The following is a 26,894-nucleotide window of genomic DNA, read 5'->3' on the forward strand; positions in this document are numbered from 1 at the left end:
TCGTTGTGACGTAGATGAACGGATGTAGGTGGCCATGCCTGTATTTGGCTAGCCTGAATAATGCCTAAATAAGAGTAGGATTTCTATACCTAAATATGGGCAATGAGAATTGTGCCTATATAAGGACATAAATCTGTAAACGGTATCTAAATCGACACACAACACCCACTCCAATTTCGTATGAACGACATTACTAAATCCTAAACATGCTAAGAACATGTTTAAAAACACATTTAAATACTGTTGGCAAGTATAAAAATGCATTGGTGCTGTACATATTAAAACAATGTTTCATTCCAAGCATATATTCATATTGAATGCTAAATGAAGGAACATAAATATATATATACACAGTATGAAATAGCTTGTAAATATAGAAGAAAAAAGACCGAAACCATTTCATGTCAAGTTACATAAATCAATTGTCATTGACAAGGTGACATATTGTCTCTGAAAGTGTATCAAAGCATTCTGTCCTCTATGAATAGTTCTACTAAAAGCAGATTACAGTGCCATAAAAAGAAAAAAATCAAATTTGGAAAAAAAAATTAATCATAGGAAAAAGTTTAGTCTTTGTTTTGGAAAATGAAGGCCAAATTCAAAGTATTCCCTGTAGACTGTGTGCTGAATCAAAAGTCAGTGTATGAGGATGGAGAAAACATGAAATCTTCTAATCCTGGAGACAAAAAGTCATCTACCGTTGTAGGTGAAAGTTGGATTACCTCGTTTAGAAGATTAACCGCACGTAGATGAGGAGCATCGCCTTCAGCATTGGACGCATCAGCAATGTTCGTATCGGATGTTACCTGCGTGCCTGTTGTTTCCTCTCATACCTCAGCAGTACCAATTTGCATCTGTGAGATCTCAATGAATGCCGTCATCAGGATTGGTAGCCGCTGGGGACAACACACAGCATGGGTCGTTACTGGGTGCAGCAGAGTATCGATATCCGTAGGCATGACTGATGGGAGTGTTAGACAGATGTCTAGCATGGGTTCTTCACCGCAAAGTAGGCAGCGTAGAACAGGTAAGATGCAATCTTGCCAGATTGGTCTGAATGACAGAAACCATGTGGTATTTAATTGTCGTAGACGAGGTAAACCTAAAATTTGGACGATGCGCTCACGACACCTCATCTTCAATAGAGCTCTTTCTACGGTGCTTGGAGAGACGTCGGGGATTTGGCTTGCCATATCGGAGCAGTAGGAGCAAAAATAGGATCCCTGCAACGATTCCAAAAAGTAGTGGCAGTCCCCCAAACACAGAGTGCACGAAGGACTGCTTGAAAAGGTGCTAACAGTCCTGAACACACGGTCTTAAATACATGTACAATACCACTCGTATCAGACATGTTTAAGATACGTTCTAACATTTCAGAGAAATGTATAGGGCAATGTGTATTCAAAAGGGCATGTATCTCAGCTGAAGTACTTGCGACTTGTAGATCATAGGTTTCTTTGGCTGAGGTCAGTGGCACAGTTTGTTGTAAAAGAATGGCTTTCATTCTGCTTAGAGTATCAATTTGTATAGAAGAGATGTTCAGTCGGGGCCATAGAGGTGACTCCCTGACTGTCTGTATTTGTGGAAACAAGATTTGCATAGAGCAAGTGACCCTGAATGTAACTGTTACTAGATATGGGATACCTGGCAACATTCCACAGCAGCTCTGATCATTCAACATGAGGTAACTTCCATTCAAAAGTAGCCCAAAAATTGGATTAATCACTGCAGCTGGTGAGCCTTGCAGGTGACAGGATAAGTTTGTAGTGGAACCATCGCAGGACCCGTGTAAATTAATACCCTGACAAAGGAGCGTACAGCTTAGTGTGTTTTCACAGTTTGTACCGCTAAGAAACACTTCACGCCCCCCACTCCAACATCTATGTGTGTAAGGTAGATCCCAAGATGTCTTGATGTATTCTGTACCCAACCTTTCATATTTGCCTGCTGGTACATGTTTTAGGCAATACTGAAAATGTAAAGTTGTACCAGGCAGAATAATTTTACCATGTATTATCCACTCAGTAGCTGGTTTTTCTGCCACTGTGAATGGTAATTTCTCCAGCTTTTCAATGCTCAGCACCGTAAAGTCTGCACTAGGCCTGGGCGTAGTTTGCCAAGTAGCACTTCGCGAAGCTACGCAAAGTGAAGTTCGCACTACGCGAGCTACGCGTAGCACTTCGCGAACTGCGTAGTACCTTGTTCGCACTGTGCCAGATGTCGTTTTCAATGATTGCACAGTGCGGACAAGCAACCGGCACTGTGCAATCATTGAAAATGGCATCTTGCACAGTGCGAGCGGTATTTTTCTGCTGCTCGATTAGATTTTTACTCGAGCTTCAGCTTTCTCAACGCGAACTGGTAGTTTCTCATCGCGAGTGGTCGCGAGCATACGCGACCACTCGCAATGAGAAACCTGACCTCCTCGCGTTGGGAATCTCGCCGGGATGTAATTTTGCTTGCTCGCGGTCGCCAACTTGACGTTGAGGACCGCGAGCAAGCAAAAAATGACCGCAGCACTACGCAACACTACGCTACGCGTGTTCGCACTGTGCTACGTGCAGTTCGCGTAGTGCGAAGTAGCGCGAACTTCGCAAACTACGCGAGCGTAGCGTAGTACTTCGCCCAGGCTTAGTCTGCACCCCTTTGTGCCAGTTTGATCTGTTTATCAGTGAGATTGAATTCTGAAAACAGTGACATAGTGTTGATTAAACGACAAGGCACATAGCCGGAACGCAAGTTTTGGAGCGTCCAGCCTAATAGCATTATAGAACGTAACTGAGACTGACCATGTTGCAGCATGACCAAGTCTTGTTCCATGATGTCTATGGCAGAAGACACAATGCTGTCCAATGAATATATTCTGGACAACAGAGTCGTTAACCCATTGTCTACTATAGAGAGAGATTTCTCTAAATAATACGATAAATTTCTCGTATTCGTTCTGCATTCTCTGCTTGGGTAATCTTCCATATTTCATTATAAGCAGCGTATATACCGGCATATATGAAACACTTTTGATGAGGTTTTCTTGGTCCCAGCAAGAATTCCCTAAGGTCAGCGCCTTCTTTAAGTATATATAAGTGTTGTTTTACATCCTGCAGTGTAGCTTTCTGTAGCCAATCAAGGCAGAGTTTCCCTACACTGTATGTTGTTACTACCCCTGGATGCTGTCTTTGAACTTAGCGTGGGTCTGGCCTATTGATAGTCAAACCCTGTGTTTTGTTCAGGAATCGATCTTGACAGTTGTTCGTGTCAGTGAGCCAGAGCAACCATTTTTTCCATTCTGTATCTGATCTGTTGTGATGCAAAATATTATGTACGTCGACCTCCCCCCGTGTAGTGCTATTACTTGCAGGTATAGGTATGGTCGGTGTGTTCATGTCTTTGATCTTGGCTAACCCAAGGCAAGACGTTTGTTGGACAGTGCCATTCAAAAACATAGTTTGCTCAGGGATGATACAGGCTCTAAACAAAGCTTCTACCCCCTGCACTTGCCAATCTTTTGTACCCCAGACTGATTTTGTCTCAATGTTGTCTTTCCAAAAGTCGAAACCCTGTCTAGACAGTTGGGCAATAAAGGCTGCAAAATAAATCTGTTTCGTATTGGTTAATATATTTTTTGTTCCTGTCTTATTCATATTTTTAAAATAAAACGATTCCGGCTTTGATAAGTTGAACCCTGAAAATATGTCAATTTCATTGCAAAAGTTTTTGAGCTACCCTTCGGAGGTGTAGGACAATGTTCCCATTGGTTATACATAAATACATTTCTAGGTGATGCAGTTTTATGCAAGAAATGATGACCATAGTGGTTATAACAATTCATTTGTTCATAGTCTGATGAACCCTCTAAATATTCATGCTTTGTGAATACTGCAGACATTTCTAGATCAGACATGAATGAATGAATGAATTTACACTTATATAGCGCATGGCTACCCTGAGGCCTCCCAGCGATGCAGATGTGCAAATAAGGATAGTGGTCAGAAAGCTTAGGAGGAGTCCTAAAAGAGGTAGGTTTTCAGAAGTTTCCGGAATGTCGATAGACTTGGCTCCATCCGAATATTGTGTGGAAGGGCATTCCAGAGATTAGAAGCATTGAAAGAAAAAGAACAACCACCCCATCTAGATCTTCGTATTTTGACAGCAACAGCCAACAAAGAGGAACTAGAACGAAGATTACGCAAAGGATGGTATGGAGTGATGAGAGAGTGGGTAATGGCCGGGCCCTTCCGCCAAAAGGCTTTGTGTGCCAAGCACACGGCCTTGAATTGTATTTGTGCTCTAACAGGGAGCCAACGAAGGCTCCTCAATGCAGGTTCAGCCGATTGCCTGCTAGGGATCTGAAGAAGCAGGCGAGCCGCACAGTTCTGGATCACCTGGAGCTTATGTGAGGTAAAATGAGGAGATCCCAGGTAAAGGGCATTACCATAGTCCAGGCGAGAAAGAATCAGAGCCTGGACCATGATCCTCCTCGCGTGGAAGGGGAGAAGAAGAAGGATCTTCCGCAATAGCCTCATGAGGCCAGGGCAGGTGGCTGAAAGCTTAGTGGCCTGGAAATCGAAGCTAAGAGCACTATCAAGCCATAACCCCAGGCTCTTAATCTGGGGTTTAGGATCATCATGTTATTAACTGTCTCGAAGTCCCAAACATCAGAAAAGGTACTAGAGGCAATAAAGTTACTTAATGAAATTTTAAATAAGTGTGGAATCTTCAAATGTTCCAACGGGCCAAAAATGTCATATTCAGTTCTGTCCCAAACTATACCATCTGGTAAAGGAACGGCTGTGATGGTCACTGCTGATAAGTCTCTTGCTTCACGATGGGATGATTTGTGTGGCTGGAGAAGTAAGTTCATTCTTTTACTTGCTGTGTCCATTTGAATATATCTTCCATTTATCAGCATACCCAGAGTTATAACTAGAGCTAACCAAAGTAGAAAGAAGAATATTCCCAAAACAATCCACAGTTCAATCCATGGTGAAACCAGATAAGTCTTTTTCAGGAGATGAAAAAAGTCTGTTGCTTGTTCTTTGAAAGTCCTTTGTGCTGGCGTCGTTTCAGGTTCGCCAGGATCCTCAGAAAATGTATTAAAGTTAATGAAATAGTCAGAGGCAGTTCTATCAATGGTTTGAGTTGCATCAGGATTCGTTGAAATCGCTGGAACTAGTTGATCACTTGTTACTTTGTTGTAGACATGTGTATCAGGATGAACTGTTATTTGGGTCTCAAGAGGGACGAGTTCCATAGCTTTGTTGCTTAGTCCTTCATTTCTCACTGTAGAATCTTCAAAGGTGATCAGTCTCTCAGTTTCAACCTCTTGGATTGTAGCTAGCGGAGTACGTGTGCTACATTGTCGGAGTCCACTTGGCCTACTGCTTAGTATCGGCCACATAGTGTGGTTTGATGAGGAGGATGGACACCAATCTTTTCTCCTTTTTACCAGCAAGGGGCGGCAGTAGTACTGTTCTCGATCCGTGTATTAATAGGACAGGTACTGGTTGTCTGTAAGAAGGCCCAAATTCCTTTCTGTCCGCGATCTTTTCTGTGACTAGATCACCAAGCTTTGAGATCCAGACAGGCCTTGCTGGGATGGTTGGTTTTTCCCCAGTGGTAGTTGGCTTCAGGAATACGTTGCTTTGTTTCGATCTTATTTCATTTAAGTCCTGTAAAACAACCAAACCATTTTCCACCACTGTGCCTTTCATGTCAAGGTCCGTTCTCAACATTCTAGTTCCAAATAGGACTTCATATGGAGTGACACCCCCTAGAGAACTTCTTGACCCACCCATCACCCGAACTTAATAACCTAGCTGTTATAGACTGCTTTATGTCCCGTTTTTTTCTTTCCACAACAGAATTTCCCTCAGGTTGGAATGGAGAAGCAACCCGCAATGCTATGCCGAAACTGGCCATGGCTTCTTTGTAAACTCGAGAGCTAAACGCAGGACCCTGGTCAGAATGTAGTGTGCCTATTGCGTATGTGCCAATAAAGACTCCTAAATCTTTTATAACAGTTCGATCGTCAGCCGAGCGTTGAGGAACCTTGAACACGAATCCACTGCGACCATGATATATTTATTGTTACCATCCCTTTGTAAGGGACCACAGTGGTCCAGGTAAGCACATGCTAATGGTCTATCTGAAATTAACAGGGGCGTCTGCGTGGGGCGTTTCCCAGTAGAGACTTTCATCTTCTGACGTATTTCGCAGTCCCAAATATAATTCCTGGTCTGTTTCCTAATGCCTGGCCACCAGTATCTCTGTTTTAATAACAATACTGTGGCGGAAACAACTGCATGGGCAGAGGCGATCCCTTCATGTGCTGCTAGGATTCTTCCTAATCTATGTTCCATGTTTGATATCACCCTATCCCCCACTCCAGGGATTCAAGCAAACGGAACATTGTTTGCATCAATTATATATGAGTATTTGAGTGGAAACGTTCTAGGTAACGCTTCACCGCTGCTTTTGCTTGAAGCTTTGACATCCAGTATTATTTCACTGTCTATTTTTGTTTTTGAACGAGCGATTGCAGCTACGGAAGCTGTTTGCAAAGCCCCTTTAGTGGCTTTATCAGACAATTAATTACCTTCAACGTGAACGCCATCATGTTGATGACTCAGCATGTCTATCAAATGAGTGTTTTGTAGTCCGTTTCGCAACTGAACTACTTGTTCCCAATGCATTTTATGCTTGATTGCGCCACCTATTGCATCTTTGAAACCATTTTGAAGCCAATTCTGTAAATATTCATTGTATGATTGCACACAATAAATGGAATCGCGCACTATGAGTGTGGGGAATTCATAATTCGTATTTTCAAGTGCCAATTTAAATACTTGTAGTTCAGCTCGGTGAGCTGTACAAACTCCTAGAGATTGCGTTTTTGTGACCATTGGTATAAATTTGCCATCGAGCATATGACCTTTAACGATCGTGCACGCTGCACTATAAGCTTGCTTACCCCTCGTAGCGCGTTGTGCAGATCCGTCAGTATAAATTATAAATTCGCACTGGTCAAGAGGGAGAATTTCATTAGGCAGAGGACATCCGTGTTCGTATTGCAGGAATGCTTGTGTTTTTAAATAAGGATCAAAAACATATTGTGATCCCATCACAATCATCATCTGTATCATTTGAATTGACAGAGTATAAATGATCATCTGTGGTGTGTATGGAGTCAGAGAAAGACATCGTTCTCATTTGTGAGGGAGGACAGTCATAGGGAGAGATGGGAAAGGATACAAAAGACCCCTGGGACTGAGGTGTCTCAGCCATTCGCGTTTTAGTGGAGGTATTTGGCTGTTTCGCAGATTGATGCACACGTCCCTGAGGCAATTGAAAGTCTAGTCTTGGATAAGGGGGTAAATATGTTATTAGCTTTTAAAAGGAGGGGACAATTGAGTGACTTAATCCATCCTGCATCGATGCCGAAAGAGGGGCTGAATTAGATCCGGCTCCGTCACTGGTTGATCCCAGGCAGACCCCTGCCCCAGGCACACATCTCCCCCAGGCAGACTCCATCCCCAGGCATACTCCTGCCCCAGGCAGACTCCTCCCCCAGAGAGACTCCTGCCCCAGGCAGACTCCTTCCCCAGGCATACTCCTGCCTAAGGCAGCCTCCTCCCCCAGGCAGACTCCTCCCCCAGGCAGCCTCCTCCCCCAGGCAGACTCCTTCCCCGGGACGACTCCTGCCCCAGGCACACTCCTGCCCCAGGCAGACTCCTCTCCCAGGCAGACTCCTGCCCCAGGCAGATGTAATGATCGCGGATGTTCTGCAGGAGCGTCCGGAACGTTGGAGAAAAAGTCCACAGTCGTCCCCCACGCGCCTCCGACTCTATCAAACTCTAGAGTACGAAGGACCCGCTGGGGAAAACAGGGAAACAAAACAAGGATAGGTGGGGAAAACAGGCAGGACTTGACGGATGATTCTGGCAGGCGAAACAGCAGGAAGGTGATGGTTCTTGACAGGAAGGAATGAGAGGGCCCCTCAGCTGTAACACAAAGGTAGGTATATGAATATTAGTACAGCACTACCCTGGAGCTTTCTTCACTTCATTCCCCCCAGACACCTACCGAAGTTAACGCCAGCCTCCTGGATTATGGCCTGCAGTAATAGGTAGGAATAACTCTGCACGACCACTTATGATCGATTCCCAGAGGAGAACTCAGTTTCACTATATGTAAGTCACCTTACAGGCTGAGAACAACAAAGACAGGGTTCATAAATGATGGAAGGATACGATTCCCCATATGCCTATATGATGTGTAGGAAGAACAAGTACCGTGAATCTTATGTAGGAAGGTGGTAAACCTAATCCACTGCTCACTGGTCCTCGCAATAATCACCCTCGGATGCCTGATGCGTGTTCAAGAGAACATAGGGTAGGGACAAGTAGTGGATGCGCCAAATAGGCCACTGATACTTGAACTGGGGTAAGAACACAAAGTATGACTCCAACCAAATCACTAAACTTGGAGTCGCCTTAACAGCAGGCGTAAGCACAACACAATACAAGCCTGAATCTGGAATTAGCAGGCTGACATATAACACGACACAACTCAAGCCTGAACTGCAGGATTTGGAATTAGCAGGCTTACATATAACACAACACAACTCTAGCCTGAACTGCAGGATTTGGAATTGGCAGGCTTACATATAACACAACACAACTCTAGCCTGAACTGCAGGATTTGGAATTGGCAGGCTTACATATAACACAACACAACTCTAGCCTGAACTGCAGGATTTGGAATTGGCAGGCTTACATATAACACAACACAACTCTAGCCAGAGAGGTGGATTCTGGAGAGAGATATCAAAAGGAACAGTGCAGGCGAATGTGGACTCACCAACCGTCAGCCAACCTCAATCTCCGAGGTATAGAGAGACGAGTGACAGGCGAACCCCGCACTGCTAAGTAACACTTAGACCTTACTTGGCAAGGCGCAACACGCTCGGCCGCTCAGATGGAAGAAGCGCCAACACGCTCGGCTGCTCGGAGGGAAGGAGCGCCTCTACGCTTCACCAAGGGGAATAGCGATAACAACCCCGGAGCCGGGACTCGTCCGCTACGACGCGTACGCGGCTTCTCACTGGAAAACAGGAAGTACGTTTAACCGGAAGTCAGGCAACAACTATCAAGATGGAACTGGGGCTCAGTGCTAGAACGCGAAGCGGCGTTTGCACGCCCTTCGCCGTTTAAATACACCCTACACCCAGGGGCCGGACCGCGGGGCATGACAGCAGACTCCTGCCCCAGGCAGACTCCTCCCCCGGGCAGACTCCGTCCCCAGGCAGACTCCTTCCCCAGGCAGACTCCTTCCCCAGGCAGACTCCTGCCCAAGGCAGACTCCTACCCCAGGCAGACTCATTCCCCAGGCATACTCATGCCCCAGGCAGACTCATGGCCCAGGCAGACTCCTGCCCCAGGCACACTTCTCTCCCAGGAAGACTCCTTCCCCAGGCATACTCCTGCCCCAGGCATACTCCTCCCCCAGGCATACTCCTCCCCCAGGCAGACTCCTGCCCCAGGCAGACTCCTCCCCAGGCAGACTCCTTCCCCAGACAGACTCCTGCCCCAGGCAGACTCCTCTCCCAGGCAGACTCCTCTCCCAGGCAGACTCCTGCCCCAGACAGACTCCTCCCCAGGCAGACTCCCCCCCCCAGGCAGACTCCTCCCCAGGCAGACTCCTCCTCCAGGCAGACTCCTCCTCCAGGCAGACTCCTTCCCCAGGCAGACTCCTCCCCAAGCAGACTCCTTCCCCACGCAGACTCCTGACCCAGGAACACTCTTGCCCCAGGCAGACTCCTTCCCCAGGCAGACTCCGGCCCCAGGCAGACTCCTGCCCCAGGCACACTCCTCTCCCAGGCAGACTCCTCCCTTAGGCAGACTCCTCCCCCAGGCAGACTCCTCCCCCAGGCAGACTCCTTCCCCAGGCAGACTCCTGCCCCAGGCACACTCCTGCCCCAGGCAGACTCCTCTCCCAGGCAGACTCCTCTCCCAGGCAGACTCCTCTCCCAGGCAGACTCCTCTCCCAGGCAGACTCCTTCCCCAGAAAGACTCCTCCCCCAGGCAGACTCCCCCCCAGGCAGACTCCTGCCCCAGGCAGACTCCGGCCCCAGGCAGACTCCTCCCCCAGGCAGACTCCTCCCCAGGCAGACTCCTGCCCCAGGCAGACTCCTCCTCCAGGCAGACTCCTTCCCCAGGCAGACTCCTCCCCAAGCAGACTCCTTCCCCACGCAGACTCCTGACCCAGGAACACTCTTGCCCCAGGCAGACTCCTTCCCCAGGCAGACTCCGGCCCCAGGCAGACTCCTGCCCCAGGCAGACTCCTCCCCCAGGCAGACTCCTCCCCCAGGCAGACTCCTCCAGGCAGACTCCTCCCCCAGGCAGACTCCTTCCCCAGGCACACTCCTGCCCCAGGCACACTCCTGCCCCAGGCAGACTCCTCTCCCAGGCAGACTCCTTCCCCAGACAGACTCCTCCCTTAGGAAGACTCCTCCCTTAGGCAGACTCCTGCCCCAGGCAGACTCCTCCCCCAGGCAAACTCCTCCCCCAGGCAGACTCCTGGCCCAGGCAGACTCCTGCCCCAGGCACACTCCTCTCCCTGGCAGACACCTCTCCCAGGCAGACTCCTGCCCCAGGCAGACTCCTCCCCCAGGCAGACTCCTGCCCCAGGCAGACTCCTCCCCCAGGCAGACTCCTTCCCCAGGCAGACTCCTGCCCCAGGCACACTCCTGCCCCAGGCAAACTCCTCTCCCAGGCAGACTCCTGCCCCAGGCACATTCCTACCCCAGGCAGACTCCTGACCCAGACAGACTCCTCAGCAGACTCCTCCCCCAGGCAGCCCCCTCCCCCAGACAGACCCCTTCCCCCAGGAAAACTTCTCCCTCAGGCAGACTCCTGCCTAGAAGGCTCTTCCAGGCCATCCTCTTCCACAGAGGAGTCAGCATCATTGGGCTCTACATTTCTTGAAGGTTTTGATACTGCGAGCCTTTTAAGACCATTCTTCTCATTTTACTTGAGTTGAAAACAGGGGGGAAAACAAATAATTAACCAAATATGAACAACATTAAAAATAAATGATTGGTGTAGAAAGGCTTTAAAATATAGGTAAGAAATTATAAATTCTTTGTGTCCTAAGGTGAAGGAATACGAACAGATAAGGTGCTCTAAGGCAGACTCACTGCACAGCTGCAAAGAGAGGGTTAAATTCCTCCAGACATGAGCCAGTTCAGAAATGCAGATATTATCAGGAAGAGAGAGTTCAAATGCGGTCAGTGCTGTCTTCCAGGCTTTTGAGGCAAGCCGAGGAGGGCGGTACAGGGAGCTGTAGAAGCATCCGACGTGTAACAGGAGCCGATAAACAAATGTGAAAACTGGGGAAGTGGGAGGCTGAATGGAGCAGATAGCACAGCTGGGTGGTGAGAGAAGTAGTGGGGTCACGGCACCGGCTGAGAGGAAAAGGGGCGCTGAGGGTTCACGCCCTAGGCACCGACTGAGAGGAAAAGGGGCACTGAGGGTTCACGCCCTAGGCACCGGCTGAGAGGAAAAGGGGCGCTGAGGGTTCACGCCCTAGGCACCGACTGAGAGGAAATGGGGGGCTCCTGGGGGTTCACACCCGAGGTACCGGCTGAGAGGAAAAGGGGCGCTGAGGGTTCACGCCCTAGGCACCGACTGAGAGGAAAAGGGGCACTGAGGGTTCACGCCCTAGGCACCGACTGAGAGGAAAAGGGGGCACCTGGGGGTTCACGCCCTAGGCACCAGCTGCAAGGAAAAGGGGACGCCTGGGGGTGCACGCCCTAGGCACCAGCTGAGAGGAAAAGGGGCACTGAGGGTTCACGCCCTAGGCACCGCCTGAGAGGAAAAGGAGCGCTGAGGGTTCACGCCCTAAGCACCGGCTGAGAGGGAAAAGGGGCACTGAGGGTTCATGCCCTAGGCACCGGCTGAGAGGAAAAGGGGGCGCCTGGGGGTTCACGCGGCTCACGCCCTAGGCACCGGCTGAGAGGAAAAGGGGCGCTGAGGGTTCACGCGCTCATGGGTGAAGTATATTTATAAAAGAAGGAAAAAGCGCATTTCCCTCAGTGACAGTTTAGTTCAGCTACACAACACCACAGTGCAAATTAACAATAAATGGTCACATGAAATAAAATAAAATTACACTTATCTCTGCTAGAGCCGCAAAGAAGAGGACGGTCGCTGCTCAGCAGGGCTAATTATACCAGAGACTGTTCACTGATTGGTGGATCAGACATGAGGTCACAGCTGATCCAGAGAGCTCGCCTCCTTCATACTTTCTTCCATGTTATGTTATGTTTCACTTTTCTGCTACAGCTATAAGTTAGTCATAATTGAGCCTCCGGTCTAGCTCTAGCATATTTTTTCATTTTCATCGAAAAGCACACACTCGGATAAAGAAACATTGACGCCACTATGCTGAAACCGGTCAGATCAATAAAGGTGCAAGTTGGGTGGTAAACATTATGGGGCTTATTTACAAGCCCCTTGCGCCACCCTTACGTAACTTTTCCCATGTTAAAAATGATGCAAATGTGGCGCAAGGGGCTTGTAAATCTGCCTCATGTGTTATAAAGTGTTGCAAAAGATGGCACAGAATGCACAAAGACTTGTGGCATCGTGTTAGTGATATTAAATACAAAACAAGCCTTTGAAAAGTGTTGAATTGTATGACTGAACATGACCATGTTTATGTTCACAAAATATGGAAATGGTCATGTTCATTTGTTCCTTAAGCATGCTGGTCGACATGTTTCAGTCCATTCTTGAAAGTAGAGGAGCATGCTGCAGGATAAATAAAACACAATCACTTCTGTAAGCCAGAAACAGCGCCCTTCAAGATATCACAGGAAAATGCAAAAGGAAAGATACAATTCCAATATACTTGTGCATATAATAATCATTGGAAAAATATATATAATCATTCATTTGGTGATATTGTCCAATCATTACAAATCACCTTAATGATTTGAATAAAATGATGTCTTGCCATGGTTTGACTGTAAATCAAAGCTCGTGGCTCTGATTGTAGCATGTTAGTTCTACGGTTTGCCCTGCGATGGCATGCCTAATTTTTAAACATTTCAGAAATGTTGTTGCACAGGGATGTACCAACGTTTTCTACAATATGATTTACAATGTTGAGAAGTAACTACAAGAATGTGCCGTTGGAAGCCAGACACCTTTGATTCAATGGCTGCTCTCATAAAATGAAGAGCTTGACTCACAGTGTGTCTGTCAAATGACTGACTTGCACTTATATCTTCTCCACAACATCAAATACCAAGACATCTTCAGAGTAAATAAATATGAAGTTAAGAATAGTGGGGCAGATCTACAAGGAAGTGCCGCAGCGTGGCACCACAAGCCCTTTGGCTGCGCACCGCTGCGGCACTTCCGAAGCACAGGGATGCGACATATTTACAAGGATATGTTGCATCTCTGTGCTTCCCCCTGCGCTGGCGCACAAACTGCAGCCATGCACCGGCGCAGGCACCCTTCCACCATGGTGCAAGGATGCCTGCGTCGCAGGGAGATTGTTTTTGTGCAGAAAGGAGCACCTTACTGCACAAAAACAAACACTACAGGCATTTTCCTCCTCAAATGTGTGCTGTAGAATGCAGCAAGCATTGAAAGAGGAAAAAACAAGGAGAAATTAAAACGTTTCTCCTCGTTGCGCCTCGCAACGCCACCTCTAGGGTGGCATAGCATTCACACGCATCTCCAGATTTACGATTTCTCGTAAATCTGGAGATGTCTCTGGTTCCATGGGTGTTGCGTGGGAACACCCACAGCAACACCCATGTAACCCCCCTTTCACACAGACACACCCACAGCAACACCCATGGAACGCCCCTTTCACACAGACACACCCACAGCAACACCCATGGAACGCCCCTTTCACACAGACACACCCACAGCAACACCCATGGAACGCCCCTTTCACACAGACACACCCACAGCAACACCCATGGAACGCCCCTTTCACTCAGATTGCTGAGTGTGAAGGAGCAGTGTTTACAAGGAGAGGAAAAGTCACGCAGGGTGGCTTTTCCTGTCCTTGTAAATATGGAGGAGCCCCCTGCGCTGCCGGTGCATCACGAAAAGTGACGTAGTGGTGGCGCAGGGGGCTTGTAAATCTGCCCCAGTAAATCTATACTTCCCTTTATATGCCTATCTTGACAATATGCTGGTGGTGGTTATTTATGGAGTTGGTATATGTGCAGGTTAATATTCCTGACTTTGAAATTGTGATATTGAATGGGAAAGTAGGCAACATGTGGCTGGTGGTGGGACTTACAGCCACCCTACCTTGAATTTGGATATCCAGGGGCAGATTTACAAGCCCCTTGCGCCACTGTTGCGTCACTTTTCCCATGTTAAAAGTGACGCAAAAGTGGCGCAAGGGGCTTCTAAATCGGCCCCCCTGTCTTCCTGCCCACAATGGTGAATTATGCTCTGCTTTGGGAAGATGTTTAGTGAGGGATTGCATGAGATGCATCAACCGAGCTTCAGTTTACACTCACACTTTCTTCTCCACTCCTTTGCAGAGCGCGTAAAGCAGATCGATGCCGGTGGAGATGGGTTTCTAGCTGCTGTCAGTCCCAAAAGTGAAGTGCTTTGCCTGCCTCACACTGAGACGCTGGCTGCAAAGTCCCAGACAGTACTGCCCTGGGCCAAGATTGAGGGCACATTGAAGTACTACAGCTGTGGCCCTAAGGGCTGCTGGGGTGTGAATACCACCAACAGCATCCACTACCGTTCTGGCACGGACCGAAGCGCTTGTGGTGGCACCGACTGGCAAGTCGTTGATGGAAACCTCAACATGATCGAGGTTGGCAGCAGAGGGGCTGTGTATGGGGTGAACAAAGCTGGGGTCCTGTATCGCAGGTAAGGTCAGTGTTCAAGTAGACATCTATGATGTAACCAATAGTACTATCACTTGTACAAGCAGAGTAGCTGGATAGGTAAGTAGGAATTGCCGGTATGGAGCAGCAGCCGCGTCTATGTCTCTTGACTCTTTGTTCTGTGATGCCGAAGAGGTGACACAGTACCCCCCCCATGCACTATGGGCAGAGAGCTGGGAGCAGAGACTGATCAGAGGCCAGGCCCACAGCTCTGTGCCCCCCATGCACTATGGGCAGGGAGCTGGGAGCTGAGACTGATCAGAGGCCAGGCCCAGAGCTCTGCGCTCCCCATGCACTGCGGGCCGGGAGCTGGGAGCAGAGACTGATCTGAGGCCAGGCCCAGAGCTCTGTGCCCCCCATGCACTATTGGCAGGGAGCTGGGAGCAGAGACTGGTCAGAGGCCAGGCCCAGAGCTCTGTGCTCCCCATGCACTATGGGCAGGGAGCTGGGAGCTGAGACTGATCAGAGGCCAGGCCCAGAGCTCTGTGCTCCCCATGCACTGCGGGCCGGGAGCTGGGAGCAGAGGCTGATCAGAGGCCAGGCCCAGAGCTCTGTGCCCCCCATGCACTATGGGCAGGGAGCTGGGAGCAGAGACTGATCAGAGGCCAGACCCAGAGCTCTGTGCTCCCCATGCACTGCGGGCAGGAGGCTGGGAGCAGAGACTGATCAGAGGCCAGGCCCAGAGCTCTGTGCCCCCCATGCACTATGGGCAGAGAGCTGGGAGCAGAGACTGATCAGAGGCCAGGCCCACAGCTCTGAGTCCCCCATGCACTATGGGCAGGGATTTGGGAGCTAAGAATGATCAGAGGCCTGGCCCAGAGCTCTGTGCCCCCCATGTACTATGGGCAGGGAGCTGGGAGCTGAGACTGATCAGAGGCCAGGCCCAGAGTTCTGTGCCCCGCATGCACTCTGGGCAGGGAGCTGGGAGCAGAGACTGATCAGAGGCCAGGCCCACAGCTCTGTGCCCCCCATGCACTATGGGCAGGGAGCTGGGAGCTGAGACTGATCAGAGGCCAGGCCCAGAGCTCTGTGCTCCCCATGCACTGCGGGCCGGGAGCTGGGAGCAGAGACTGATCTGAGGCCAGGCCCAGAGCTCTGTGCCCCCCATGCACTATTGGCAGGGAGCTGGGAGCAGAGACTGGTCAGAGGCCAGGCCCAGAGCTCTGTGCTCCCCATGCACTATGGGCAGGGAGCTGGGAGCTGAGACTGATCAGAGGCCAGGCCCAGAGCTCTGTGCTCCCCATGCACTGCGGGCCGGGAGCTGGGAGCAGAGGCTGATCAGAGGCCAGGCCCAGAGCTCTGTGCCCCCCATGCACTATGGGCAGGGAGCTGGGAGCAGAGACTGATCAGAGGCCAGACCCAGAGCTCTGTGCTCCCCATGCACTGCGGGCAGGAGGCTGGGAGCAGAGACTGATTAGAGGCCAGGCCCAGAGCTCTGTGCCCCCCATGCACTATGGGCAGAGAGCTGGGAGCAGAGACTGATCAGAGGCCAGGCCCACAGCTCTGAGTCCTCCATGCACTATGGGCAGGGATTTGGGAGCTAAGAATGATCAGAGGCCAGGCCCAGAGCTCTGTGCCCCCCATGCACTATGGGCAGGGAGCTGGGAGCTGAGACTGATCAGAGGCCAGGCCCAGAGTTCTGTGCCCCCCATGCACTCTGGGCAGGGAGCTGGGAGCAGAGACTGATCAGAGGCCAGACCCAGAGCTCTGTGCTCCCCATGCACTGCAGGCAGGAGGCTGGGAGCAGAGACTGATTAGAGGCCAGGCCCAGAGCTCTGTGCCCCCCATGCACTATGGACAGGGAGCTGGGAGCAGAAACTGATCAGAGGCCAGGCCCAGAGCTCTGTGCTCCCCTGAACTATGGGCAGGGAGCTGGGAGCAGAGACTGATCAGAGGACAGGCCCAGAGCTCTGTGCTCCACTGCACTATGGGCAGGGAGCTGGGAGCAGAGACTGATCAGAGGCCAGGCCCAGATCTTTGCCCCCCATGGACTTCCAGCAGGGAGCTGGGAGCAGAGACTGATCAGAGGCCTGGCCCAGAGCTCTGTGCTCCCCATGCACTATGGGCAGGGAACTGGGAGCAGAGACTGATCAGAGGCCTGGCCCAGAGCTCTGTTCTCCCCATGCACTATGGGCAGGGAGATGGGAGCAGAGACTGATCAGAGGCCAGGACCAGAGCTCTGTGCTCCCCTGCACTGTGGGCAGAGAGCTGGGAGAAGAGACTGATCAGAGACCAGACCCAGAGCTTTGTGCTCCCACTGCACTATGGGTAGGGAGCTGGGAGCAGAGACTGATCAGAGGCCAGGCCCAGAGCTCTGTGCCCCCCATGCACTACCAGCAGGGAGCTGGGAGCAGACACTGATCAGAGGCCAGGCCCAGAGCTCTGTGCTCCCCTGAACTATGGGCAGGGAGCTGGGATCAGAGACTGATCAGAGACCAGGCCCAGAGCTCCGTGCTCCCCATGCACTATGGGCAGGGAGCTGGGAGCAGAGACTGATCAGAGGCCAGGCCCAGAGCTCTGTGCTCCCCTGTACTATGGACAGGGAGCTGGGAGCAGAGACTGATCAGAGGCCAAGCCCAGAGCTCTGTGCTCCCCTGCACTATGTTAGCTACACACTGGAGGTATAGTGAAGAATCATAACCTGACTTCCCTCTGAGAGGGCGGTGAAGTGCACCCCTCTCTACTACAGACATACAGAGGAGGCGGGCAATATTATTGAACTCACACACTCCTCTACACGGGTGGGCAGGTGTTCCCTTGTACTATTATAGATATACACAGACACAGGAGGTACATTGAAGGTAGGTTGAACTATTTCACCCTGACACTCCTCTACTAGGGTGTCCCTGCACTCCCCTGTAGTGCTATAGATATACACCGGAGGTACATTGAAGGTAGGTTGAACTATTTCACCCTGACACTCCTCTACTAGGGTGGGCCTGAACTCCCCTGTAGTACTATAGATATACACTGGAGGTACATTGAAGCTAGGTTGAACTATTTCACCCTGACACTCCTCTACTAGGGTGGGCCCGCACTCACCTGTGCTACTATAGATATACACTGGAGGTACATTGAAGCTAGGTTGAACTATTTCACCCTGACACTCCTCTACTAGGGTGGGCCCGCACTCACCTGTAGTACTATAGATATACACTGGAGGTACATTGAAGGTAGGTTGAACTATTTCACCCTGACACTCCTCTACTAGGGTGGGCCTGCACTCACCTGTGCTACTATAGATATACACAGGAGGTACATTGAAGGTAGGTTGAAGTATTTCACCCTGACAGTCCTCTACTAGGGTGGGCCTGCACTCCCCTGTAGTACTATAGATATACACCGGAGGTACATTGAAGGTAGGTTGAACTATTTCACCCTGACACTCCTCTACTAGGGAGGGCCCGCACTCCCCTGTAGTACTATAGTAGAGGTACATTGAAGGTAGGTTGAACTATTTCACCCTGACACTCCTCTAGTAGGGTGGGCCCGCACTCCCCTGCAGTACTATAGATATACAGCGGAGGTACATTGAAGGTAGGTTGAACTATTTCACCCTGACCCTCCTCTACTAGGGTGGGCCTGCACTCCCCTGCAGTATTATAGTTATACACCGGAGGTACATTGAAGGTAGGTTGAACTATTTCACCCTGACACTCCTCTACTAGGGTGGGCCTGCACTCCCCTGTAGTAGAATAGATAAACACCGGAGGTACATTGATGGTAGGTTGAACTATTTCACCGTGACACTCCTCTACTAGGGTGGGCCTGCACTCCCCTGTAGTACTATAGATATACACCGGAGGTACATTGAAGCTAGGTTGAACTATTTCACCCTGACACTCCTCTACTAGGGTGGGCCCGCACTCCCCTGTAGTACTATAGATATACACAGGAGGTACATTGAAGGTAGGTTGAAGTATTTCACCCTGACAGTCCTCTACTAGGGTGGGCCCGCACTCCCCTGTAGTACTATAGATATACACAGGAGGTACATTGAAGGTAGGTTGAAGTATTTCACCCTGACAGTCCTCTACTAGGGTAGGCCCGCACTCCCCTGTAGTACTATAGATATACACCGGAGGTACATTAAAGGTAGGTTGAACTATTTCACCCTGACACTCCTCTACTAGGGTGGGCCTGCACTCCCCTGTAGTGCTATAGATATACACAGAAGGTAGGTTGAACTATTTCACCCTGATACTCCTATACTAGGGTGGGACTGCAGTCCCCTGTAGTACTATAGATATACACCGGAGGTACATTGAAGGTAGGTTGAACTATTTCACCCTGACACTCCTCTAGTAGGGTGGGCCCGCACTCCCCTGTAGTACTATAGATATACACCGGAGGTACATTGAAGGTAGGTTGAACTATTTCACCCTGACACTCCTCTACTAGGAAGGGCCCGCACTCCCCTGTAGTACTATAGATATACACCGGAGGTACATTGAAGGTAGGTTGAACTATTTCACCCTGACACTCCTCTACTAGGGTGGGCCTGCACTCCCCTGTAGTACTATAGATATACACCGGAGGTACATTGAAGGTAGGTTGAACTATTTCACCCTGACACTCCTCTACTAGGAAGGGCCCGCACTCCCCTGTAGTACTATAGATATACACCGGAGGTGCATTGAAGGTAGGTTGAACTATTTCACCCTGACACTCCTCTACTAGGGTGGGCCTGCACTCCCCTGTAGTACTATAGATATACACCGGAGGTACATTGAAGGTAGGTTGAACTATTTCACCCTGACACTCCTCTACTAGGGTGGGCCCGCACTCCCCTGTAGTACTATAGATGTGCACCGGAGGTACATTGAAGGTAGGTTGAAATATTTCACCCTGACATTCCTCTACTAGGGTGGGCCCGCACTCCCCTGTAGTACTATAGATATACACAGGTGGTACATTGAAGGTAGGTTGAAGTATTTCACCCTGACACTCCTCTACTAGGGTGGGCCTGCACTCCCCTGCAGTACTATAGATATACAGTGGAGGTACATTGAAGGTAGGTTGAACTATTTCACCCTGACACTCCTCTACTAGAGTGGGCCTGCACTCCCCTGTAGTACTATAGATATACACGGGAGGTACATTGAAGGTAGGTTGAACTATTTCACCCTGACATTCCTCTACTAGGGTGGGCCCGCACTCCCCTGTAGTACTATAGATATACACCGGAGGTACATTGAAGGTAGGTTGAACTATTTCACCCTGACACTCCTCTACTAGGGTGGGCCTGCACTCCCCTGTAGTGCTATAGATATACACTGAAGGTAGGTTGAACTATTTCACCCTGACACTCCTATACTAGGGTAGGCCTGCACTCCCCTGTAGTACTATAGATATACACCGGAGGTACATTGAAGGTAGGTTGAACTATTTCACCCTGACATTCCTCTACTAGGGTGGGCCCGCACTCCCCTGTAGTACTATAGATATACACCGGAGGTACATTGAAGGTAGGTTGAACTATTTCACTCTGACACTCCTCTACTAGGGTGGGCCCGCACTCCCCTGTAGTACTATAGATATACACTGGAGGTACATTGAAGGTAGGTTGAACTATTTCACCCTGACACTCCTATACTAGGGTGGGCCTGCACTCCCCTGTGGTAATATTGATATACACCGGAGGTGCATTGAAGGTAGGTTGAACTATTTCACCCTGACACTCCTCTACTAGGGTGGGCCTGCACTCCCCTGTGGTAATATTGATATACACCGGAGGCACATTGAATTATCATGCCTAAGTCCCCTCTCAGAGGGCGGTTGTGTGCACTCCTATCTACTATAGACATACAATCAATCAATCAATCAATCAATCAATCAATCAGGCATTTGTAAAGCGCACTACATACCCGCTAGGGTCTCAAGGTGCTGGGGGGGGGCCGCTACTGATCGAACAGCCAGGTCTTAAATGTTCTCCTGAAGGTCAGCAGAGGTGGTAGGTTGAATTATTTTGCTTTGACGCTCCTCAACCAGAGGGTAGGTGCTCCCTTGTGTGCTACAGATATACATGGGATGTATTTTGAATTCTTTTTTTATTTTTTTTAACTTTCTTTTTATTAAGCAGGTATTTGAGAACCACAGATCATTAACGGGCAGTTTAGCAACATCATTGTAGGCCTCTCACAGGGGGCCTGGACATCGACGATTGTCAATGCGTTACCCACTCCCCGCTCCCCGGAGTAAAACACTGCATAGTATAATGGGCTGGTGACCCATGCTCTGTTTACCTCAGTGACCCATCTTCCCCTACCTAACTCCTCCTCCTGCTACATTAGCTCCCCTGTATTGCATCCATGGCCCCCCATTATTTTTGTATTTGGGAGGGCAGCCCCGGGCCCAGTATGTTTCGCATTCAGCGAATTGACACCAATCAAGGTGTTCTTCCCAGTCCCGGACGGTGGCTCCCCAGAGTCAAGCCAGGGTGCGCTTAGCCACCCCTGCAGCGCCGTTTAACCAAGTGTATTAGTGCTCGGCCACTTCTCTTCCCCTGTTATGTCCAGCAACGGCCACTTGGCCTCTAGTGGGATTGACAGTCCTGTTACTTTCTACATCACCTCTATCACCCCTTTCCAGAAATCTGTCATTCGTTGGCAGGCCCATAGTGTGTGGTAAGAAGAGCCTGTGCTCTTGCAACTCCTGGTGCATTCAGCTGACTCTCTACAGCCCATGGTGTGTATTCCGGACCTAGAGAGATACGACCTATGTAGACCCAAAGCTGTACCAGGCGGAATCGTGCTCGTATGGCTATCTCTCTGGGACGCTGCAGAGCCTTACTCCACTCGTCATCTTCCAGGGGCCCAAGTTTTCTGTCCAGAGGCCTGGACAGAAAACTTGGGCCCCTGGAAGATGACGAGTGGGAACAAATCCAGGACTACTCCCCCATGGAGGACTGGCTGCTCCTATAGCATGCCCACCAAGGCAGCCTCAGTTGGACAAGGGTGTCTGGTGAGTTGTTCACTATCTTTTTATATATTTGTGAGGCTGCCTTGGTGGGCATGCTATAGGAGCAGCCAGCCCTCCATGGGGGAGTAGTCCAGGATTTGTTCCCCCTCGGACAGATGGCATTTTATGGCGTGCTTTAGTTGTTGGTATCAGAAGATCTCCCCCTGCTCTAGTTTGTACTCGGACGGTAGTTCTCTGAACGATAGCAGAGTGCCCCCTCTCCAAACATCTCCCAATTTGTCCATTCCTATTGCATGCAATCATGTGTGTATAGCTAGCTTTCTCACCTCTCCCAGGCTGTCGCTATCCCACAGTGGGGTTTCCGCTGTTAGTTTGTCAGTCCACTCCACCCCAGACGTCGATTGGTTGTTTTCCTGCAGTACTGTCTGGGTGTGGAACGGGAGCGATCCTTTCTTTGCCCTCCCATAGAGGAGTGCCGGGTAGCCCCTGTTCCCCATGGCCCGATGATCGACCCTGTATGCCGGTTCGTCTTTCCCTCCAAACACCCATTCATTCACCACTACCAGCTGGGCCGCCCAATAGAAGGCACGGAAATCTCGAACCTCCAGGCCAACGTCAAAGACTCCACGTTGTACGTTTGTTAAGGAAATTCATGCTGCGCCTCCGTCCCATAATAGTGAACTCAGTATGCTGCTAATTTTGCAGAAGTAAGTGTCTGGGATTTTGTATGGTGTGTTTTGGAGTATGTAGAGCATCCGTGGGAGGGTCATCATTGTGAAGAGCACGGCCCTTCCCATTAACGAAAGGGGTAATGACGCCAGTGAATCGCATCCGCATGGAAGTGTCTATCTGGGGGAGCAAGTTGTGATCCAGAAAGTCTTTCTCATTTCTGGTATGTGGATCCCTAGGGATCTGACACCTTCCCTCCCCACCGGGGCTGGGCAGCGGTGACGGCAGGGTCATCTCACTTGTCGAGAGCGGAAAAATCATGGACTTATCCCAGTTAATTTGGTATCCCACGTAGCTCCTGAAGAGATCAAATATGTGAAGAATTCTCGGTATTGAGAAACGGGGCTTTGTCACGTAGAGCAGGATGTCATCAGCGTAGAGGGATATCTTTTCCTCACAATCCTCTCCTGCAGTAATTCCCCGAGTTAGAGGGTCTCCTCAGACCCAAGCCACCAAGGGCTCTAGGGCTAGGACAAAGATCATAGGTGACAAGGGGCATCCTTGTTGCGTGCCCCTGCCCAGTTTGAAGATGCTGGAGGTGAAGCCATTTACCCGCACTCTGGCTATTGGTGCATTGTATAGCTGTCGACCTAGGAGCAGAAGTTAGGGACATATCCCAGTCAGGGCAGGATCGCAAAGATATAATCCCATTCAACACCATTGAATGCCATTTGTGCGAGTAGGGAGAGGACGGCTGCATCCTCCATTCTCTGCTCCCCCGTCAGGTAGAGTACCCCACATAGGCACCGCAGATTTAAGCCAGGTGCTCCATCTCGGCATAATCCTGGATTGATGCAGGTAAATCACTGACGTTATGACCCCCGACAGTCGGTTCGCAAGGACCTTAGCCAGCACTTTAGGTTCAATAATAAGCACAGAGATGGGACGGTATGAGTCAGTCTGTCACAGATTTGCGGGATTACTACTATTGTGGCTGTCCTCTGATTCTCCGGGAGGGTCCCAGAGTCTCTGGCAGTTAGGAACATATTAAGGAGGCGGGCGCAAATTTCTGGGCCACCCTCTTAGACAGCTCAAGGGGTAGGCCGTTACGTCCCAGCGATTTCCCCGATAGTAACCCCAGGAACGCTCCTTCTATTTCCTCTACTCTCGATTTGTCTTCTGAAGTCTCTCGGTCCTCTCCCAACAGAGCAATTAATGTCATAGTTTCCAGGAGTTCTGCACAATCCGCACCAGACCCACGGGATTTAGAGGCAGATGTGTCTTCGTAGTGGACTGCAAATGTCTCAGCTATATCCTGCCTCCCGTGTACACTCCGCCCTCTGGATCATGGATCTCTGTCACCAAGGCTCTGCCATTATCCCACTTGTCCAACCAGGCAATGAGTTTTGTAGCTTTGTCTCCTGCTAGCCTTCTCTCCACTGCTAGCTGCATTTTCCACAAAGTCTTTTAACTCTTGCTGCCGGAGGCACAATTGATATATCAAATCCCGTCCCTGCTCTCCTTCCTTTAGTATCTCTGCTTCTAGGGATTTTATCTTTCGCTATAGTGTCTGATGTTGCAGCCTGTCTTTCTTTCTCTTTACCCCAATTATGGCCTGGAACTGTCCCCATATCACCACTTTGTATGCTTCCCAGAGGGTACAGTATGATTCCATAGACCCCTCATTATGTTGGAAGTATCGTTTGGTGCCCTCTACTAGATGGTACGCTAATTTCCGGTCTATCAAGTGCCACACTGCCAAGCGGGGTGGTAGGACTAGGCCTGGGCAAAAATTTCGTTCCGTTCGCGGAAATTGCGATAATTTGACATTTTTGCGTTCCGCGGAGAGCGCGAAAATGTCAAAAATTCCGGTTTCCGCAGCTTGGCGATAATTTGTTTCTTGCTCGCGCTGTAAAATAATACATTCTCGCGCGATCGCCTTACCTGAATCCCTGCGTTCGCCGACAAGTTTTCTTGATCCGGTCGCGTTCTCCATGAGATGTTGTATTGTTTTTAGCCATTTGCGCTGTCTCGCGACAGTTCGCGCCCGCAGTGACGTCATGCGTCGCGCGATCACGTCTTTCTTCTCGCGATCATGCACCGCGAGAACAACTCAAAACAAGATGGCCGCGCCCGCAAGCAACCACATGGGTAAGTTGGCGACCCGCAACCATGCAGAAAATCTCGCGAACATGCCGGAAAAAAACTTCCGCATCTTCGCGATATTTCTGCTTGTTTGCGATAATTTTAAACATTCTCGCGATAATTTGCGAAGGTTAATTCCGCAAATTCCGCCCACCCCTAGGTAGGACATTGTCCATCACTTGTCCCAGGAACCATGTGGCCACTGGAGAGTGATCAGATATGCCTCTCTTCAAGTGTTGCAGAATCACCCTACTCCTTCCCTGAGGGTAAATAAGTAATCTAGTCTTGAAAGTCTGTAGTGTCACGCTGGTAGGTGTGTGTATTCGCATTGCGTCATGTTCTAGGTCCTCCACAGGTCAGCCCACCACACTGCCTCTGCAAAAGTTTGAAGGGGGGTTCCTCTCCTGGTCTCATCTTTGTCAGCACCAGGGAACACCCCAATACTATGAATTCTTGTATCCTGACACTTTTCTGAGAGGGTGATTCTCTGCTCCCCTCTCTACTGTAGATATACACATGACCTATACTGAATTATTTTCCTCGAATCTACTCTTGCAGACACATTGTATTTAAAACCCATAGTTCATTAAACAAATGTTCCAGCATCCATTCTGTCCAATTCTTAGCAAGTGCCAGAACAGAACAAAACTTGTTGTGGAGAGTCACATCTAGTAACTGAATAGGGCTCATTTAAGTATAGACAGAACCCCAAAAACTATTTCTATTCATGACCCACAAAGCCTGCAGGCAATAAAATGAAATTCAGTACATCACAAGTTCTTAACTCACGAATCTTTTATCTAATTTTCTCCTTTGCATAAGCATCTTTCCTCTTCATGGTATGGGCCACATGAAGACCTCTTACATGTCTGATCCTGCTCTTACAGACAATTTATACATTGCTTCACTGGTCCAGCCCTTCCACATGGTGTATACCTATACATCATTGGTCCAGCCCGTCCATGTAGTGTACACCTTTTCATCAATGGTGCAGCTAATCCACATGGTGTATACCTTTCCATCATTGGTCCAGCTCCTCCACATGGTGTATATGTTTACATCACTGGTCTAGCCCCTCCACATTGTGTATAGATATACATCACTGGTAAAGCCCCTCCACATGGTGTATACCTTTCCATCATTGGTCCATCCCTTCCACATGGTAGATACCTTCACATCAATGGTCCAGCCCCTCCATGTGGTGTATACCTTCACATCACTTGTCCTGCCCCTCCACGTGGTGTATACCTTCACATGACTGGTCCAGCCCTTCCACATGGTGGATACCTTCACATCACTGCTCCAGCCCCTCCACATGGTGGATACCTTCACATCACTTGTCCAGCCCCTCCATATGGTGTATACCTTCACATCACTTGTCCAGCCACTCCACATGGTGTATACATTCACATCAGTGGTCCAGCCACTCCTCATGGTGTATACCTTCACATCACTTGTCCAGCCACTCCACATGGTGTATACCTTCACATCACTTGTCCAGCCACTACATATGGTGTATACCTTCACATCACTGGCCCAGCCCTTCCAAATGGTGTATGCCTTTCCATCACTGGTTAGTCCAGCCCCTCCACATGGTGAATACCTTCACATCAATGGTCCAGCCCCTCCACATGGTGTATACCTTCACATCAATTGTCCAGCCCCTCCACGTGGTGTATACCTTCACATCACTCGTCCAGCCCATCCACCTGGTGTATATCTTTACATCACTGGTCCAGCCCCTCCACATGGTGAATATCTTCACCTCAATGGTCCAGCCCCTCCACGTGGTGTATACCTTCGCATTACTGTTCCAACCCCACTACGTGGTGTATAGTGTTGTGTAGTTCCTAGGAATCCCCCCAGGATCCATGCTATTTGGATGACCTAAACTGAGGGATTGGACACCCCCACAGGATATGTCAGCCATTAGACCAGCTAGCTCTACAGGGCAACTACCACCCCCCTGTATTCTACAGTGGTGTAGGTAGTCTCTGGCAACCACTGAACATGACAACCCTGATTCCTCAGGGATCGTGGAAAGCAGTACAGTACGTTTCCCTCAGACACTCGTGCTTACTCTCAGAAAATACACAGGATGGCGAATAGGACATTTCAATAAGTATTTATTGCTCAAGCATCAGTCTTGTGTAAAACATATGTGCTGCGACAATCAGGAGACAGAAGCATACAAAAGAGATTGCTAGTACCAATATAGTAAATG

General features: G+C 49.6%; 1 protein-coding gene across 1 annotated transcript in view; it reads left to right on the plus strand.

Moving 5' to 3' along the window:
- Window positions 1–26,894, plus strand: part of LOC146859505 (fish-egg lectin-like) — a 256,323-nt gene that overhangs the window by 185,898 nt on the left and 43,531 nt on the right. The window contains exon 3 of the mRNA XM_085650219.1: window positions 14,579–14,918. Coding sequence (XP_085506345.1) covers window positions 14,579–14,918 — 340 coding nt within the window. The remainder of the gene's footprint in view (window positions 1–14,578; window positions 14,919–26,894) is intronic.

The sequence above is a fragment of the Triturus cristatus genome, chromosome 3_2 (genome assembly GCF_964204655.1).
Source record: "Triturus cristatus chromosome 3_2, aTriCri1.1, whole genome shotgun sequence".
NCBI classification, from domain to species: domain Eukaryota; kingdom Metazoa; phylum Chordata; class Amphibia; order Caudata; family Salamandridae; genus Triturus; species Triturus cristatus.